At 43.6% G+C, this 20,250-nt stretch overlaps 1 protein-coding gene across 7 annotated transcripts; it reads right to left on the bottom strand.

Moving 5' to 3' along the window:
- Nucleotides 1–1,717: 1,717 nt before the first annotated feature.
- On the bottom strand, nucleotides 1,718–19,205 carry LOC309597260 (myosin heavy chain, skeletal muscle, adult-like; the record flags this gene model as incomplete). Of its 7 annotated transcripts, none has more annotated exons than XM_082326506.1 (38): nucleotides 1,718–1,873; nucleotides 2,306–2,401; nucleotides 2,545–2,649; nucleotides 2,737–2,907; nucleotides 3,003–3,128; nucleotides 3,375–3,578; nucleotides 3,679–3,987; nucleotides 4,196–4,320; nucleotides 4,493–4,658; nucleotides 4,745–4,928; nucleotides 5,264–5,460; nucleotides 5,774–5,892; nucleotides 6,130–6,256; nucleotides 6,370–6,759; nucleotides 6,848–6,938; nucleotides 7,026–7,171; nucleotides 7,258–7,434; nucleotides 7,541–7,783; nucleotides 9,519–9,774; nucleotides 9,876–10,012; nucleotides 10,098–10,221; nucleotides 11,350–11,467; nucleotides 11,558–11,645; nucleotides 12,082–12,154; nucleotides 12,242–12,576; nucleotides 13,553–13,723; nucleotides 14,635–14,784; nucleotides 14,875–14,993; nucleotides 15,240–15,378; nucleotides 15,459–15,562; nucleotides 15,646–15,744; nucleotides 15,837–15,900; nucleotides 17,002–17,094; nucleotides 17,188–17,302; nucleotides 17,401–17,428; nucleotides 18,520–18,676; nucleotides 18,770–18,913; nucleotides 19,002–19,205. In XM_082326506.1, 38 exons carry the CDS (start codon nucleotides 19,203–19,205, stop codon nucleotides 1,718–1,720), a joined length of 5,850 nt encoding a protein of 1,949 aa, XP_082182632.1. The 7 variants fall into 7 exon arrangements, with proteins under 7 accessions (XP_082182632.1, XP_082182633.1, XP_082182635.1 ...); XM_082326507.1 differs by having other exon boundaries at nucleotides 12,082–12,142; XM_082326509.1 differs by having other exon boundaries at nucleotides 12,266–12,576.
- Nucleotides 19,206–20,250: the final 1,045 nt, after the last annotated feature.

Here is a 20,250-nt window from a genome sequence, read left to right as displayed (position 1 = left end):
GGACTTCCATATTTAGTTATAACATGGGAGGATTCCCTGGCTGTAAACCTCAGCATGCTTGGGAGAAGGAGTACTGAATGCTAATCCTGAATGCTGTTGCTGCAAACACACTGACCACTCTGGTCAGTGCAAAAGGCTTCCTTCCTGCTGCCTCCTCCCCACCTCCCCTCCAACAACTCCAGCTCCCTTCCCCAGCAACTTCACAACTTCTTGAAGTCCTCCCTGGAAATGTAGCGGTGTAGAGCTAGCCAGGAACCTTGAGGGACCCCTAAGTGTCCCTGTAGTGAGAGGGAGACAAGTGTCCTTTACCATTCTTGACATCTGCTTGTAGAATCTGCCCTGAGCAGCTACACAATGCACCAGGGTCCAGTGCTGCCAGAACAGCTGTTCCGTATTTTAAATACTGCTTCTTGCCTTGCAAGAAACAGGCTGTGATTTGATTAAAACTTCAGGACAGCACATTTTGTGTGGGTGACTTGTTTCTTCTGTGTCCAGCCACGATGCAGTTAGTATCTACATTCCAACTCATCCACTGCTGCAAGAGTCAGACAGGTAGGATACGGTTTGGCATTATCATCTATGTTATTTTCCTCCATAAAGGGCTGGATTTTGTGATTTCTTTAAAGCTGTAATGTTCCCAGAATTATTCCCACTTCAAGTCTTATCTTAAATTATCAAAACTAGTTCCTTTAGCTTTTTGTATTTATACATAACTCCACATTATTCCTTGGCACAAAAGCTTACTATATTCTTATATTAACATTTCAGTACCAGTAAACACTCTACAGTACTGCAGCAGTTCCTGGCTTGTTCTGGTGGCTCTACATGTTACATTGGTTGAGGTTTACCCCATAGTGAGTCCTCTTGTTCACACTTACTTCTACTCATCTGTTCATCAATCTCCGTTTCATTTACAACAGGAACATTCTGTCTTAATATTGGCTATTGTGTCTAACACAGAAAGTAAGGAACTGCAATGTCTTCTTATCCAAATACAGTATTTGCTTTCCTTTAGAGCTGATTGTTAATAACTTCTCCCATAAAAAAGCTCTGCCTGATCTTTAATTTTGCTCAATAAAAAGCCACTTTCTAGAGTTCGTGGCCTTCACCTGCCTTGTTCAAAGGAGGCAGCACCTCAGTCCTTGCATGGACTCATTCTACCATGAGGACCCAGCACCATCCAGATGCCTTTGGGGCTCCAGATTTTTTTAATAGGGCAACTTGACTCTAACTCCAACTTGCCAAAGTGAGAATGGGACCAGAAAAGAGAGCCTCTGTTTACTGCACCCATTTAGAAAGAGGACTCCCCAACACAGAAAGATTTTGGCTGTGCCAGGACAGACAAGGTACTCATCCTGCCTTTGCCCTGATTGATCCTTTCCTCTTGCCAGTATGGGAATAAAATTAGTATTATTCCCTACCCAGTAATGTAATAGGACACAGTGGAGAAATACTGGACATAGGATAAGTAAAGATCTACTGCTATCCAAGGGTTAGTGTGAAATAAAATTTTTCATTTGGAAATGCCCCAAACTTATGTAACTGCAGAAATGAATTGTAACAACCAAAAGCACTGCTTATACTGTGTATGCAAAGGAAGCTATGGTCTTTATTCTCTAGACATCGACATGGTTACAAAGACTCATTGCAGAAGAAAGCGACTGAGAGGTTCACATTTTGTGCAGCTCTCAGGTCACTTTGCTGCCTCATGACATCCTCACTCTTCCTCTCCTATCTTCTTGCTGTGAAACTCCCGGCTTTTGACTCGGAGCTTGTTGACCTGCGACTCTGCAATGTCAGCCCGCTCCTCGGCTTCCTCCAGCTCATGCTGGATCTTGCGGAACTTGGAGAGGTTGACATTGGACAGCTCCTCCTGTGCAGGGAGAGGGAGTCGGTGGTGAGGAGCCCAGGGCAGGGGTTTCACTCCTCCCGCGCCTCGGCCTTGCAGGGCTGTGGCTCTTCCCTGGGGGAAGGCACAAACCTCCATCCCCCACCCACCACTGCTTACACATAAGCCTCACACAGACCTCCTCATCCTCCCTTATTCAGGACCACCCTGTGACAAGCTTCACCAGTACTGTGTCATGCTTGAGGAGCTATTTTATCACTTGGATTTGTCATTTGTGTACTTATTCTTCTACTTGTTTGGTGCTCAGGTATCAGGGGGTTTTATCTGGATGACAAAGACCCTAAAACCCAGGACTGTTGATCACCAGCATTTTCCAAATATCTGATATTCAGCTCCTCAGCACCTGTGTGACACTCACAGAAAGCAACACTTGGCTATTCTCCAAGCAATACTTACAGCCTCCTCAGCTTGTCTCTTGTAGGATTTCACCTTCATTTGCAGCTTGTCCACCAGATCCTGGAGCCTGAGAATATTCTTCCGGTCTTCCTCAGACTGGAATAGTTGGCAAACAGGAAAGAGAGTGAATTCTGTGGTTTCTCCACACCACGAAATAACATTTTTGCTTGGAGTTCATCTGAAAAGCTTTGGCTTCCTGGGATGAGGGTGTGTCAGCCCGCAGAGGCCTCCTGCCTTACCTGGTAGGTCAGCTCCTTCACCCTCCTCTCGTACTTGCGCACACCCTTCACGGCTTCAGCGCTGCGCTTCTGCTCAGCATCAACCTCCCCTTCCAGCTCCCGCACCTGCAATGAGAAGCCCATCTTTGGAGCTTCCCTGGTATCTCTCCAAGGGACATGGCTCACTCATGCACAAGTAGCAGCCCTACGCACTCTGGCTTCCAGCTTCTGGATTTGCTTCTTGCCTCCTTTCAGTGCCAACTGCTCAGCCTCATCCAGACGGTGCTGCAGGTCCTTCACCGTCTGGTCCAGGTTCTTCTTCATCCTCTCCAGGTGGGCACTGGTGTCCTGCTCCTTCTTCAGCTCTTCGGCCATCATGGCTGCCTGATGAGAGCAAAGGGTCAAAGCCATTTTGGGGCTGGAGACATTTTGGGGAAGAATACACCCACCATCAGCAGTGAAAGGAGCTTCCAACTCACATCTGTGATGGCCTTCTTGGCCTTCTCTTCAGCATTGCGGGCTTCCTGGATTGTATCCTCCATTTCGCCCTGAATTTGGGCAATGTCTGTTTCCAGCTTCTTCTTGATGTTGATCAAGCTGGTGTTCTGTTGAAGAAAAAACACAGTGTTTTCCCAGCTGCTTTATACTATATTTAGAGAAAAGAAATTTCCTATTTTTGTTTAAGGTTTTATTGATGTTTTATATGAAGAATATACACTGCTGATTAATGGTAATGGTAGGCTGCTGAAGACTCAGTGACATATGGCTGTTAAAAAAGGAAAGTAAACTTAATAATCATTTCAGTTCTCTAAGAACAGTAGATATTATGTCTATTGAACCATAGAACTTACCTGGGTATGGAGTAGTTGCACACGCTCACTTGCATCCAGAAGCTCCTGCTCAGCCACTTTCCTCGACCGCTCCGTCTGCTCCAGGGCTGCCCTTAGTTCTTCAACTTCAGCCTGCAGCAGGTTCGCTCTGCGCTCCACCATGGCCACCTGCTCCTTCAGGTCCTCCTGTGCCCTGAGAGCATCGTCCAAGTGTAGCTGGGTATCCTGTAAAAGAGGCAAGAGAAGTTGCAAGGTGACAGTGTGCGCTTGGGTGCCAAAAATGTCACGGATGTCATTTCTCTTTCTGTAGCTTTGCTGAACGCACCTTGAGCACTGCCTGTGTGTTCCTCAGGTTCTTTTGTGCCTCTGCAGCCACGCGGTTGGCATGGCTCAGCTGGATCTCCATTTCATTCAGGTCTCCCTCCATCTTCTTCTTCAGCCGCAGGGCTTCATTCCTGCTCCTGATCTCAGCATCCAGGGTGCTCTGCATGGACTCCACAATTCTGAGGTGGTTTCTCTTCATCTGGTCAATCTCCTCATCTTTCTCTGCTATCTTCCTGTCAATCTCAGACTTCACCTGGTTGAGCTCAAGCTGGAGGCGCAGGATCTTGCCCTCTTCGTGTTCCAGGGAGGCCTGAATAAGAGAGAAACACCATGTCAATAAAAGGATTTTTTCCTACAGCTCTTCTCTCCCAAACTACCTTCAACACAGAAAAATGGGACTATTTTGCTCTGAATGATGTGGAAACTGAGGCCTTGACTTTCCTTGACAGTCCCAACTTTTCTCTCTCACACTGTTCCTCAGTACCCTTCTCTGGAAAACAATGATTATGGGCATGTACCTCAGCTTCCTCCAGGGAGGCTTGGAGTTCAGATTTCTCCTGCTCAATCTGCTTCTTGACTTTCTCCAGCTCATGAATCGCCTTTCCTCCCTCAGCAATCTGCTCCGTGAGGTCAGAAATCTCCTCTGTGGGAACAAAGACCAAGGGCATGGTCAGGCACAGAGCAGAATGGGAAGGGCCCTGCCACACCAAGGGGACAGGCAGCTTTGCAGACCTGCAGGCACAGACCCATGTGGAGCGGTGGGTAGTGGTGCAGAGTGAGAAAGCCCTGCCAGGAGCAGAGGCCCAGGGACTTACGCTGCAAGTTCTTGTTCTCACGCTTCAGCGTTTCCAGGTGGTCCAAGGACTCCTCATAGGCATTCTTCATCTTAAACAGCTCCGTGCTGAGAGAGCGAGCCTCCTTCTGGGAGGCTTCCAGCTCAGCCTGCGTTTCCTCATACTTCTGCTTCCATTCTGCCAGGATCTGAAGAGAAACAAGGCGTGAGTATGGCTATGGCAATGAGGAGGGGATGCCCTGCCCAGGAGCGCCAGGTCTGGAGTCCAAAAGACCTTGTCAAAGTTCTTCTGCTTCTTATCCAGAGCTGCGCAGGCAGCATTCGATCGCTCCACGTCAATCATCAGGTCCTCCACTTCGTTCTGCAGCCTCTGCTTTGTCTTTTCCAGGGAGGCACATTTGGCATTGACGGCTTCAACGTGTTCCTCTGCATCCTGCAGGCGCTGTGCCAGCTTCTTCCTGGGAGGTGGTAAGCACAGCTCACAGTTAGGAAGTAATGAGAAATTTGTACTGTGGTGCTTTTCTCAACAGCATGCTTAGCCACTTCAGAGTCTGTAGTCCACATTCCTCTTCTATTTGTCTACATACTACATTGTTTCTGTCTGCCATTCTCTGCCTCCTACACATTTGCCTGCTTTTTTTTGTCCAACCCACATGCATTGTAGGATGCATTTGCTATCCTCCTGCCACCCCACCCCAAAGCAGAACATTGGCTTCTTCCTGACAATATCACACTGGCCTCCTCCAATTTCCATTCTTAGTCTCTGCCAGCCTTCCCCACATTCCCCACATACTTGGCCTCCTCCAGCTCCTCTGTGCGCTGAATAGCATCCGTCTCATATTTGGTTCTCCACTGGGCCACTTCGCTGTTGGCCTTGGACAGGGCACGCTGCAGCTCCCCCTTGGCTTCTTGCTCCTCATCATATTGTTCCCGGAGCAAGTCACAGTCGTGGCGAGCAGACTGCAAGGCGTGGGCCAGGGCACTCTTGGCCTGCAGAAAAAGAGTATTGGAACAATGAATGGAAATATCATGGGGAAGCTCCTGACTGAAATGTTATTGGACACTGGATATTCTTATATGCAAAATGACAACAATACGTTGAATGGGGAAAGAAGCTGTGACTGATAAAAGAAATAATGGATAAACTACGGGGATTAGCTGACATGAGAAGACTTGGACTGAATTACCTAAGTGTTTTTTTTCCTGTCTCATCATGATAGTTCTGTACTTTCATAAATGTCTGAAGCACCTCTTAGAAAGGAGGAATCTAATGGATAAGACAGACTATGGAAAGCCTTCTCACCTTTATCTCTTCCTCTAGGTGCCTCTTGAGTTCCTCAATCTGTTGGGTAAATGCCTGCTTGCCTCTTGACAGCTGAGAAATCAGAGCATCCTTCTCTTCCACCTGGCGTGAATATTCACCTGGGGAAGTTTGCAGAGATACAAGCCTTTTATTGCCATTGATGACAGTATTGCGGACATTTGCGGCTGTAAAACCGGATAGTTAGCAGACCGTGCAGAAGCTTAGGATCACATTTCATGCATGTCTCATTACAGGGCAGACAAAGGCTGTTGGACAGACCATGTGCCCAGAAGGGTCATCTCTGCAAAAACTCTCTGACTTTATTCATTTGCACATCAGAGGTGTGTATGTATTACCTGATTCTGTCTGCAGACGAGCTCTTTGAGCATTGAGGTCATTGATCATGCGCTGATGCTCTTCTTCTTTTGTCTTAATCTCACTTAGCTGATCTTCCAGTGTGCGACATGTCTTCTCCAGACTTGCCTGTGTGGCAACATAGGGAAGGGAGGGATTAACCATTCACACTCAATACTAGCAGGTGCAAGAAGTTGTATTGTATTCCACTGGTTCAATGAGCCTATAAGGTATTTGTGTACCTTGGCTTTGGAGACAGACTCCATGTTACTGGCCAAGTCATCAATCTCCATCTTCAGCTCACTCTTCTCCTTCTCCAGCTTCTGCTTCACTCGTTGCAGGTTGTCGATCTGCTCCCCAAGCTCAGCTGTGCTATCCGCATGCTTCTTCCGCAGGGCGGCAGCCGTGGCTTCGTGCTGCAGCGTGGCCTCTTCGAGGTCACGGCGCATCTTCTGAAACTCTGCCTCACGCTTCTTGTTCATATCAATCTGAGCTGCGGTAGCCCCTCCTGCTTCTTCCAGGCGCTCGCTGATCTCCTCTAGCTCCCTCGAGAGGTCAGCCCGATGCTTCTCTGCTTTTGCCCGAGAAGTTCGCTCTGCCTCAATTTCCTCCTCCAGTTCCTCAATGCGAGCCTGGGGAACATTAGGGACCCTTCACACCCGTGCCCTCCTCCTTCCTGACCTGAGACTGGGTGAAAGAGGGGAAGGACCAGAGACTTGCCTGCAGCTCCTTGATCTTCTTCTGTAATTGCATGCCCAGGGCTTGCTCATCCTCGATTTTGCTCTGGATCTGGCTGATTTCAAAGTCTTTCCTTTGGGCAAAGCAAACCGTGTTAGAGCTCAAAGGAAGAAGACAAGGGCACCAGCCCAGCACTCAGGTGCCCCACAGCCGCACTTACTTCTTCAGTTTCTCATCCAGCTGCTGCTTATCATTTTCCAGATCCATTATGCTGTCATGGGCCAGCTTCAGGTCTCCTTCGAGTTTCCTCTTAGCTCTCTCAAGGTCCATGCGCAGTTTCTTCTCTTGCTCCAGGGACCCTTCCAGCTACAAAGAACAAGACCATCAGTGCTCTGCCAGCCAGGTTGAACTCCATACCTGGACTTATTCTTGCTCTCTGCCTGTATGCTTACATCATCCACTTGCTGCTCCAGCTTGGTCTTGGCTTTGGTCAGCGTATTGACTTTGTCCTCTTCTGCCTGCAGGTCGTCCAGTGTCTGCTGATGGGCCTCTTGGAGGGCTTTCTTCTCTTTTGTCAGCTTGGCAATGGTCTCGTCCAGGGCTGCCATCTCCTCTGTGAGGTTTTTCACCTTTGAGAAGAAGGCAGCAAGTGTAAACAAAGGAAGTAGATACACAAGTCCTCGAACAGCGCAGTGCTCTTTTCTGGACTGTGACTGGCAGGTTCTGCCTCATTACCTTGTTTTCGGTGGCATGTTTTTCTTTCTCAACCTTGGCCAGCGTTAACTCAAGGTCATCAATATCTTTCTTCAGCTCCGAACATTCGTCCTCCAGTTTCCTCTTCTTGGCTGTCAGCTCAGCATTAATTTCCTCCTCATCCTCAGCCCTTTCGGTCACCTCCTTAATTTTGGCTTCCAGCTGGATTTTGGTTTTGATGAGCTGGTCACATCTTTCCTCAGCATCAGCCAAGCTATCTGCTTCCTGGTGGGGCGACACAGATTTTCTTTGTTTATAGTATTTGGAAGCTTCTCTTCTTTGTCTTTTCTCTTACTAGATTGACATATGTAAGAGCCATGTCTGAAATAGTCCTTCCACTCAAACAGCTGGACAATGTTGTCAGTTTTTCTGTCTGGGAAATAATTATGGAAGTTCTCAGCTTGCAACGACTTCATTTTTTTTGGCTCTTTCAAAAATATCTCTCAGAATTTGTAGCTGTGAGAACGCCTCATGCACTTACAGGCATCACAAAAAAGTGACCATATCCGTTACTAATTTTTCAATGGAATGGACTTGCAGGCTTTTTCCTTCAATAAAAAAGAATATCACTCTTCTACATTCATTAAAATGAATACACATACTATAGAGGTATTGCCTGTTAAAAAACGTGCATACTTGTCATATTTCCAGCCTGTTTGTCTGGAGTTTTCAATGCTGATTTCAGCTGGCTTTCTATTACTTCGGTCTTTGGTATTTCATTTGAATGGCTTTGTCCTAAGTGAGTTTAATTGGCAGATAGCTGTATAGGTCAGAAGATCAAAATCTGTGTCTATTTTTCTGTTGTACACTGAGGAAAAAAACCCTAGCTTTCCCATTTTCTAACTGAAGACTCAAATCACTATAGAAGTAGGGGAAACGTGAATAACGTATTTGGTAATTTCAGTGCTTTCAATAATTTAATGAGTAATTTAGAATTGCTTTGTAAGACGGGCTATGGATATCAAATACTGTTGGAGTATATTTTTAATTAATAATTTATTGTTCTAAATTTGGCGTGCCTACAAGGTTCATGGGATATTGTTAATAACAAATCTACCACATGGCATATGATGAAAATCCAGGTTGCAGACGCAAAGCACTACAGTACTCGGAAATGCAAGGTTTTGCTTGATACTCATCTGCTTTGTTATTCTAAATTGTTGTACTAAATTACGTCTAAATAATACAGAGGTGTGAAGTGCCTACCCAGAGATGGTGCTTTAATACTATTATACATAGATATGCTCTCCAAATTTGGTACACACTTTTGCATTTAAGGGTTGTGGATTAAAGCAGGATGGGCAGGACTCAGCCATTTCACCAGGGAGGTTCGACATCTGCCTGTGTCAGGGTGTATCTACCTGTTCCTTTTCATCTGCCCAGGGAATACTGGGCACTCTTGACCACATTAAAACACCATAGAACAACCCTGGAAGAGGCGACTTCTCTTCAGAATCAGGAGCTCTGGATTAATCTCTTTTTAGACTGAGGAGAAATTTCAAGCCCTATTTCCCACTTCCTGAATGAACAATTATCCATTAGTTATTAAGTGGCTGAATTGGCAAGCATCAATTTGAATTCTAGGTTGCATTTACTGTCCCAAATGAATTAATCCTGGTGAGAGCGAGCTACTGCCTGCAGGACTCACCTGCTCAGACAGAGCTGGGGGTTCAGGTACAACCCTGTCCCGAGTATTTCATCTTGGCTAGCCATAGATGGCTTCTTCCTTAGAAAGCAAGAGCACTGACTCCCACCTGGAGCTCCCTGCCTCTTTGCGCTGGCTCTCAGAGGGCTCGCCATGCTACTGTGAGACGCTAGTTTCTTCAGCTTCACAGTCAGTATGATGCATAATTCAAGAAATATCTGACATCTGGTCATCTATACTCTGACCTTCTGCTTGCAAAAGAGCAGTCGGAATGTAGACTACTTTTCTGAGTGGGAAATAAACAGCGGTACTCACAGCCTGCACTTGGAGCTGCAGATCATTTTTCTCCTGCAGCAAAGAAACCATTTTCTCCTCCAGCTCCTTCCTCTTTGCCTCAGACTTTGCAAGTTCTTCCTTGGTTTTCTCAAACTCTTCCTTCATGTTGGCCATCTCCTTCTCGGATTCTGCACTCTTCAGCAAGGGCTTGATCTTGAAGAACAGCTTCATCCAGGGCCAGTGCTTCACATTCATGAATGCACGAACATTGTACTGGATGCAGAAGATGGACTCCCTGAAGCACAATTAAAATGTGCATTGAATATTTTCAGCATGATGAGTGCCAACACTTTCCCCCATGTACAGTGACTTTAACTGAAGATGAGGAATGTCTACCTCCTCTCCACCATTCTCTGGTACTCCACTCTCATCAGGAAGCCCCTGCACCTGGCCTGTGTGCGAGTGATGAGCTGTGCCAGCTTCTCATCCCTCATCTCCTCCAGGAGTCCCAGCAGCCCAGCTTTGAAGAACACCTTGAGAAAGGGAATGTTGCCACACATCACTGTCAGGTAGAGCAAAGCACAGACAGGCAGAGAGTGAGTGAAGGAGGGTTTGTACCTTGGTGTGGCCAAATTTGTACTGGGTGTGGTCCACATCGATTGACCCCAGAAGCTTCTCAGAAGCCTTCTTGCTATCAATGAACTGTCCCTCTGGGATAGCACTGGCATTAAGCACCTTGTATCTGTGGAATGAGAGGAAATATGAATGAAGGCAATCTCAAGTCACAAGGTGATAGGGTTTATTGAAATTAACAGCAGTCTTTGCAGCAGAACTAGGCTGAGGAAGCTGGAATTCCATCCCTTCTTTAGAGATACACTTATAATGAAGTCCTAATCTGATAACAAAATTAAGGAAAGTTTTACTATCTTTAGGTGATCAGTCATAGGTGAAAAGAGGACACTCATCTCCAGCCATTTCAGTTTGATACCTTTTTCACTTAAACTGTTGCTAGAGAGGAACGTTGCCACTATGTGTATAGGAGGAAAGCATATTCCCCTGCAACCTGCAGCTGATACAATGGCAAAAGCCCTTTATCTGAGTTTGTCATTTTTGTCTGATAACGTATTGCAGCCACATCCCTATGTGCATTTTTTAATCTTCACAGAATCATAGAATCTCAGAATCATAGAATGGGTTGGGTTGGAAGGGAACTTAAGGATCATCTGGTTCCAACCCCCTTGCCTTAGGCAGAGACATCTTCCACTAGACTAGGTTGCTCAAAGACCCTTCTAGCCTGGTCTTGAACAATTCCAGGGAGGGGACATCCACAACTTCTCTCAGAAACCTGTTCCAGTGCCTCACCACCCTCATAGTGAAGAATTTCTTCCTTATATCTAATCTAAATCTGTCCTCTTTCAGTTCACAGCCATTATCCCTTGTCTTGTCACTATGTGCCCTTGTAAAAAGTCCATCTCCAGCTATCTTATAGGCTCCCTTCAGGTACTGGAAGGCTGCTATAAGGTCTCTCTGGAGGCTTGTCTTCTGCAGGCTGAACAACCCCAACTCTCTCAGCCTGTCCTCATAGGAGATGTGCTCCAGCCCACTGATCATCTTCATGGTCCTCCTCTGGACTTGCTCTGGACATGGACATCCTTCTTATGTTGGGGGCCCCAGAGCTGAATACAGTACTCCATGTGGGGTCTCACAAGAGTGGAATAGAGGGGAAGAATCACCTCCCTTGATCTTGTAAGCATTGGCTTGTGTAGCTGTATTGTGCTTCCATATTCAGAGACACTGGCAAACTTCAGCTGTTTGATGAACAGCAATCAGTGAGGACACCTGACTAATCTCTTCATTTCATAGCTCTTACCTCTGCTTGAAGTCAGCGTAGAGGACTCTGCTGGGGAATCCCTTCCTGCAAATTCTGATGCCTTCCAGCACGCCGTTACACCGCAGCTGGTGTAGCACCAGCTCATGCTCCATGGCACCTAGAAAATCAGAGCATAAATGAATACTAGTTTCCCCCGTAGAGGTGAATGGCTGTATCGGGAAGTTCTTGTTGTGCTTGAGCGTCTTACCAGGTGTTTTTGTTTCATTTGGGATGATGCAACGGACAAAATGGGGGTGAGTGCTCCGTAGATTGGTCATCAGCTTGTTTAGGTTCTCCTGTGGGACCATGAGTTAGTGTGTGTTTATATGAAATATGGGAAAACTAATTCTTAGATTCTTTGAACTTAGGCCTATCCATGGAGATGCACTGGCCTGAAAATTATCAGCCGATAATACCTCAATTAAAACAGCTCAAACCCCTCTGATTCTGAACACTGAACATCACCTTTTAAGATAAGAAAAAAAGTTGCCATCAACCCAAGGAGGGATAGAGAGTGGGTACTTCATAGTTTTATGAGAAAATTCATGTTTAATTTAAGTGTAAGTAAGTGCAAGACTTTACAATGCCATTTTTCTTTCATTCTGTAAGTTTTGGGTTTTTTTTTAATGTGGATCTAAACGAAAGTTTTTTGGTTTTTTACTGTGGCTGAGCCAGTTGAAAGTGCAGTTTAATTCTAATTTGCATAGATGAAAAGATAAAGTGCTTACTTACCCGGAAAAGAGCTGAGACAGTCTGAAAAGAAGAACCCTTCTTCTTGCCACCTTTCTTGCCACTGCCACCACCACTAGCCTCTGATAAAGTGAAGATAATGAAACATTTATGGCTTTGGGGCCCATTCATGATTCCACAATTTTGCAGAACCACTGTGCACAAAAGAGATGACATTTCAGAGAACTGACCTGCCTCTCCACCAGCAGAGGCAAAAAGTAATGCCAGTGTCTTCACAGATGATTTCTGATACAGCCCAATAACTGTTTCGTTTAGGGGGTCCTTGTTCTTTTCAAGCCAGCCAGAGATGTTGTAGTCCACTGTGCCAGCATAGTGCACCAGGGAGAAGTGGGCCTCAGCCTTGCCCTTGCCAGGCTTGGGCTTCTGGAAGTTGTTGGACTTGCCCAGATGCTGGTCATAGAGCTTGTTCTTGAAAGAGGTGTCAGTTGCCTTGGGGAACATGCACTCCTCTTCCAGGATGGAGAAGATGCCCATGGGCTGGGAGAAGCAGCAAAAAATAACAGCGATAAAATACAGATCTGCCTTCAGAAGGAGACTGCAGTAAGGCACAGGAAACTGAGAGATGGATTAATTTTTTGGAACAAAAATGGATCAAATCTTTGTTAAGTTTTGCACATGTGGTTCTAGACAAAATATGAATTTGTGTCTGAAACTAATGCGCTTTAGAACTGATAGTGTCACAATAATCACAGAATTTTCTAAATAATTTGGAAACTGACGAATCAAAAGGAGATTTTATTTTTTGTATTAATGCTTTCCCATAGCAGATGAATTTTGCAGATGAAGGTGTCTTACTAAAACTGACCTTCGATCAACAGATCAACAGATCATTCATCTACTTCCTGAAATCTTATTTTTGATGAGATATTTCTGTCTTTTCATTCCTATACAAGAGGATGTTACACAAAACAGTGTCAGCTCATAATGATGGTTTTATTCACCCCTGTTCATCCAGTACTTTTTTTCTATACATACCTATGATTTTACTTAGAAATTGTGTTATAGAAATCGCAGTATTAATATTGAAATTATATTCATAGTACTGAAAATTGTGTCTGGGTTTCTGAAAAGAGATCTTTGATCTTTGTAAGCTAGAATACACACCTATAGAGAATCCTTCCCATCAAGTTATGTGTGATCACATTAAGCCTTCCATTGCCAAACAAGCAAAATTACAGTTAATTTTTTAAAAATGCATAATGATGTAGTTAATGGATAACTTAAAGGTACTTCATCTGTAGCTAATCACAAAGGTCCTTAGAAATTTCTTTCTGAATATATACAATATTTGAAATGAAAATGAACTTTTTGAATACAAACAGCCAGGAACATAAATGGATAATAATAGGTAGGTTTGTGAAGCATTAGGGCAAGCAAAAAACAAGGCTGAAGAAAAATCCTAAAATTCTGTCACAAAGAACAAATAACAAAATCTTAAATGTAATCAACATACTTTTTCAATGAGCTCAATGCAGGCAGCCAGGTCCATCCCAAAGTCAATGAACTCCCACTCAATCCCCTCCTTCTTGTACTCCTCCTGCTCCAGCACGAACATGTGGTGGTTGAAAAACTGTTGCAGTTTCTCATTGGTGAAGTTGATGCACAGCTGCTCCAGGCTGTTGAACTGCTCAGTGCAAAGACAAGATTTACTCATTCTCAAAATGAAGAACTTCTTGCATAGCTTTCTGCTGTGCACTCAGAATCCCATGCAGGGATGTCCCGTTAAAACAAAGATTTTCTTAATGTTCAAACATCCCATTAACTATTTTTAAAGAAGTTGAGGTTTTTTTGCTCTTTGCTACCTGAATGATGTTTACATATATAATTTATTTTTAAATCAAATTCTAAAATGATTTGGTAGTCTTATCCCTATCAAGGTGCAATTTACATCACTCTTTTCACTTGTATTATGTAAGTTTTCCCATTGTCCTTACAAAAAAATTAGACATTGTTAGTGTATACCTGTACTGGTTTGGACTCAGGTACCTTCACCAAATGTCTATAAAATTGTCTGTCTGCACTAAAGGCAGCCAATGCATTCTTCCTGTTGGAATCACCCTTTGGCTCTTCAGAAACAAAGGATATATATTGCTCTCTTTTTCCAAAGCCTTGGCACAATTTTGTGTGGGACTTATATACACCTTTCTCTTCCTCCTCTCTGTGATAGTGTATCTTTGGTATTTGTCTGCTACTTGTCAATAGGTTTTTTTAATACTAAGATAAAATTATCGAAAAACTACAACATTTGTGCTAATTATGTGAAAGGCAGCTGCTTCTTCCTTGTGTATCACATAAGGCTATTACATGCAGATCCATTGAAGTTCATGGATTGTGCCAGAGAAAAAGCAGTGACATGTACAAGGAAAGAAAGCATTTCTAGAAAATAAAAAATATTTTTTTTCAAGAAAACACAAAACTTGATTTGAAATTGCAAGTGAATTGAATGTTTTCAAAAAAACCCCACCATAGTTCTCCAGTTTCTCTTGAGCCCTAATTGCCTTTTCAAGATTTTACTATGATATCTGTGGTACTTGCATCAAAGATCTCGAAGCCAGCAATGTCCAGCACACCAATGAAGTACTGTCTGGGCTGCTTCGTATCCAGCTGTTGGTTGATGCGAACAACCATCCACAGGAACATCTTCTCATAGACAGCCTTTGCCAGCGCACCCACTGCATTGTTCACCTAAAATAAAGTATCCGGCGGCAGGAAAATAGTACCCAGAGCAAGAGAGTAAATCAAGACAGAGCTTCCCAGTCACTGGCTGGTTGTTACCTGCTGCACGGTTTGACCTTTGGTCACATACTCATTCCCAACCTTGACTCGGGGGTAGCAGAGGGCCTTGAGCAAGTCTGCTGAGTTCAGACCCATCAAATAGGCAGCTTTGTCAGCCACTATACACAAAGAGAGAGGGAGAAAGTGACAGAGAAGTGATCATTGAAAGTGCATGTCCTCTAAGATGTAGTTGCAGGTTTCAGCACTGCGATCTTGTGATAGCTTGAAGGGAAATTTAGAAGCATGAATATTATGGAAGATGAGATTTGTGTGTTTATGAAAGTAAATTGGAGCAAGATACCTGAATGCCAACTGCCAGCTATGTAATTGTTTCTACTATTGGGAGTTCTAGGTTTTGTTAATACCTTCTGTGCCATCCGGCTCTGCCTGCTCCTCGCGCTGCTTCTGCTTGAACTTCAAGTTCCCGTAGTGCATGACAGCTCCTGTCAGCTTGTAAATGGCTGTTTTCTCATCAGCAGTGAAGCCCAGGATGTCAATGGCACTCTGGCAACAGAATCAGTCAGATGAACCTCTGGGCAATTAAATGGAACTTTCACCATACCAATGTGCTCTGTGTCACTTACATCTGTAGCCATCAGCTCCTCCTGGTCATTAATGCTGGGAACTGTGATCTCACCTTGACTCACAAAGTGATAGTCATATGGGTTGGTGGTAATGAGGAGCATGTCTGTAAAGAGGAATTGGACATAGGAATGAAGATAAATGTTAAACACGTTCAGATTCCATCAAGCAATTTAGGATACTTCCTACCAATTAGCTCTGGCTTCTTGTTGGACATGATCTGGTAAAATATGTGGTAGCTTCTTTCTGCCTTGAGCTGGAAAGTGACTCTGGACTTCTCCAGCAGATCTGGCAAGAATTGTAGAACAGAATTAGGGCTGAGAAAGTACCCTGAGGTGGAAAGGGAGGAAGGAATGTGATCATAGCAGGAGGTCTCTTACACGTTTCAATGTCAGCAGAAGCCAGTTTGCCTGTGGCTCCAAAGTGGATTCGAATGAATTTGCCCTTTAGAAGGGAAAGAAAAAAGGCATTTTGAAATTTCACTAAGACTATAAGTATGTAACCTTACATTCTCCATAGAGGACAGGATTTAAACTTAGAAGTTGTTCTGATTTTTTTTCTTATTTTTCTTAAAAAAAGCAAAACAGAACAAAAAAAAATTCAGGAAACTCTCTGTACTGGCAATACTAAATTAAAGATCTGAGCCAAGTAATTATTATTTAGTGGATAGCCCTGAATGCACAGGAACAAGAAAACCACTAAGCAAGCCTTTTATTAAGTCATTTATGCCTCAATTCAAACAGATAGATATAGAGAAAGCCAAGATGCAGTCGCTTCATTTTTTAGTCAGATAGGATGCTGTGAAAGTGGATTTTGATGGTATAAATGTTAAATGAGTTTTTTGGATCTTGTGGAAAAACAGAAGGCAGCTGTTTGTTATTTTCTGAGTTGTGGGGTTAGGGACAACGCAGCCACAACATAGAACTTTAGGCTGAGACTGTGGGTTGGTATTGTGATTTCTCAAGGACATTCACAGCTTATCTAATAAAATTTATGAATTGTTTCTTTCATTAAAATATTGTTTGGTTTCTGATAGGAAGTCTTGAAGACATCTTTCTCTTCCCCAATAACTTGTATCAAGGCCTGAACAGTCAGATTAATAGACCTGCCCAGTTCTGTGTCTAAAAAACAAGAGGTTCATATTTTTGCTGATCTGATGCAGGCAATTTCCATTCTGTCTGTCTGTCTTTTCCTCCCTCCCTCCCTTCCTTCTGCATTACATCAATTTACAGAAATTTGTAGCTACAGTCTGTATGAAAGATACCAGGAGTATGTGTATATATATATTTATAAATATTAAATAATATAGATATATATACATATGTAAATGACCCCCTTTTGTAAATATTTGTTTGCTGTACTACACTTTTAAAGTTACATTGTTAATTAGATAGTCTATTTAGATAGTTTTCAGTTGACAAAAATATGAGGAAAATATTAGCTCAATGAATAAAATCATCCAACCATGACACTTCAGAAGTGACAGCTTCTGTTCTGACAGCCTTGTTCACCTCTAAATGTCAGCTTCTCTGATCAAAAACTTACAAAGCGTGAGGAGTTGTCGTTCCTCACGGTCTTGGCGTTTCCAAAGGCCTCCAGCAGTGGGTTGGCACTGATGATTTGATCCTCAAGCGTTCCCTGCAGGATGATAATTATTGCTGGTGATCCTTTCCAAAAATCATGCCAGGAACACAGAAAAGCATTGATTCCAGCCACTACCTATTAATTTACCTGCATTTTGCCTGACTGCTGCTCCTCCTTCTTCTTCTCCCCACTCGCTGCAATTGTTGCAAAGTACTGGATGACACGCTTTGTGTTCACAGTCTTCCCTGCACCGGATTCTCCGCTGTCAAACCAAAGAGAGAGGCAGAGAGCGTGTGGTCAGGCAGGAGGTCCCCTGGCACCCGACAGCCCTGCAGGGATCTGAGCAGGGGTTGTACATACGTGATCAGGATCGACTGGTTCTCACGATCTGTGAAAGAGGCAGAAACAAATAGATTTTGTAAATGAAGAGCACAAAAAGACTGAAAATTAATGCAGTAAATGCAAGTTATGACAAGAAAAATATCTGCATGATTTTTCCTTTGCTTACTAGTAACAGTTTTTAAAAATTTAGGTCTTTGCAAAGTAATGCTTTTCCATGAACAATGAAAACCCTTGAAGGGACATTTATTTCTTCCCTACTGCACTCTTTATGGTCTTTTTTCTCCTGCATATGGTAAATTCTTTCAGGTTTTGTTGTTTTAGTTTTCCGCTACACAGACACTATTTAGAGCAGAAGTAGAGAAGGGGATAGTAAGAACCCATGACAAAGGAATCCTGAGCATGGGTAATAGTTCTGAACCAAACAGTACAGAGAAAGAAAAGAAAGAAAAGGTGGAAGCAAAACTAGCATCAATACATAACTCTATTTCATATTTTCATGTCATGGTTTTATCAAGACAAATCTGAATATTTGTGATATTGATTTTTCCTGTAAGCCTTTGATGAATTAACTTCACATCGATCGACAGAATTTTCACATCACATATGGATCTCATGCCCTGTTCAATTTCAATATTTCATTACAGACATAATTATATTCCTTGCTCCACCTAGTCCAATTGGCTTATTGTTTTTCGTAACACACTAAATATCTCTGGAACTATACTTCCTTTTTAGAAATACTGACATGAAAAATTCCTGTTTAAATTAGCAGTGATTAATGCTATGATTGAAATAAAACTCTAAGGATGTGTTAAGAAAGTATTAGCATATTTATCAGAGAAACTCTGTGATTACTTCTAAAATGTCTTTTTAATGGAATCACTCAGACAACCACTCACTCACCTGTTAGCATGAAATTCAAACAAACACGCAAAATGCCAGAACACCTCACTGAATGCAGGGGTGTCTTTCATTTAAAATAGCAGAAACAATAGCGTAAAGATAGTAAAATCTGCAGTAGTATCTATGCATCAGAATCATGAAAGCTTTGAAAAAGTCTCCTCGTATTACTGAGACAGAGTATCCCTTCAGAGAAATTCATAGTACAATCGCTCTGAAACAGATGGAGCCACTCACCAGTTAACATGAACTGATAGGCATTGTCAGAGATGGAGAAGATGTGTGGAGGGGCCTCCTGGCGCTTCTTGCCTCGGTAGGCCAACACCACCTCCGGGTTGTACACCGGCAGCCACTTGTAGGGGTTGACAGTGACGCAGAAGAGACCCGAGTAGGTCTGCAAGGAAGGGAGACAGCACGTTGGCTTCCACTTAGCCTGGCAGAGCAGTTCCTCCTAGCCGCCCAAAGGAAGACTGCTGCTGGTACTTACGTAGATCATCCAGGCTGCATAACGCTCTTTGAGGTTGTACAGCACAGCGGGTTCATGGAGGTGGGTCATCATGGCCATGTCCTCAATTTTATCATACTTGGGAGGGTTCATGGAGAAGATTTGATCTTCTTTCACAGTCAGACTCTGTCAGAGGAAAGAAAGGTACCTGCATGTCAGCTAAGAGCCCAGAATGGTAGTTTAACACTGTTTGTAAGTCTTGCATTTTACCCACCTCTCCAGCTTCAGTCTTGACAGTGACCTTCCCTGATTCTTTGCTCTGGATTGTCCCTTTCACAAAGGATTCCTTAGGATGCACCACAAAGACAGATGTCTTGGCATCAAAAGGCTTGTTCTGGGCCGCAATTCTCTCCTTCTCTGACTTTCGGAGGTAAGGAGCTGCCTCCCCAAAGATGGCCATCTCAGAATCTGATGACATGTCTGCACTTTATGGAGGGGCTTGTCTAAAGAGGACACTGTGGAAGAGCAGATATGTTGCCCAAATGAGTCAACATTTTTTGTTGCTACACAGTTTATTGAAAAATTTAAATGATGTCACAGAATGTGTGATTTGGGAAGAATCTCAGGCAGTTCTTTGGTCCACTTTCCTGTGCAAAGCAGGGCAAATGTTGGATGAAGTTATCTTTCCAGTAACGTTTTTCCAGTGAAGTTTTGATTATCTCCAAGAATGGAGGTTCCTTAGTCCTTCTTTATCCCTGTTTAATGTCTGACCTCCCAATTTTTTTTTCCCTAGTACTTGATCAAGATTTCTGTTGCTGCAACACGTATCCATTGTCCCTCATCCTTTCACTCTGAACATCTGAGAAGAGCCTGGATCTTTTTACTGTATAACCACTCACTTTTTGTTGAAGATAGCAATAAGATAACCACATTTTAATTTTTCCTCCAGAGTGGACAAACTCCACCCTTTCAGCCTCTCTTCATGCATTGTTTGCTCCTACCTATGTCGGAAGCTCTCCACTGCACTCACTCCAGAATGTCAATGTCAATGTCAATGTCAATGTCAATGTCAATGTCAATGTCAATGTCAATGTCAATGTCTCTCCCCTTTCTTCCAGGGAGCACCAAACTGGACACAGAGCTCCAGATGTGGGAGCTGAATGCAGGGGAAGAATCACTTCCCTTTACCTGCTGGCTACAGTTATGAGTGCCTGACAAAAATGTGCTGTTGGCCTTCATTCCACCAAAGGCACACTGCTGACACATGTGCACCAGGACACATTACCCTGTTCTGCAAAGGTGTTTTCTAGCCAAATAACAGCCAACATATCCTGTTATGTGGGGCTGTTCTTTCCTACATTCAGGACTTCACACTGTCTTTGCTAAAATTCATGAAGTTCTTTTCAGCTCCAGGCTGAAGACTTTTGGGAGCTTTCTTAAGGGTAACATCGCTCTGTAGTATAGTCACGAGTCCCTTGGTTTGATCTCATCTGTCCCATTCCTGAGGATGCATTCCATCCATC

This window comes from Platalea leucorodia (assembly GCF_965183815.1).
Source record: "Platalea leucorodia genome assembly, chromosome: 14".
Taxonomy (NCBI): Eukaryota; Metazoa; Chordata; class Aves; order Pelecaniformes; family Threskiornithidae; genus Platalea; species Platalea leucorodia.
The sequence above is the reverse complement of the archived record's forward strand: the minus strand, read 5'-3'. Positions and strand labels throughout refer to the sequence as shown.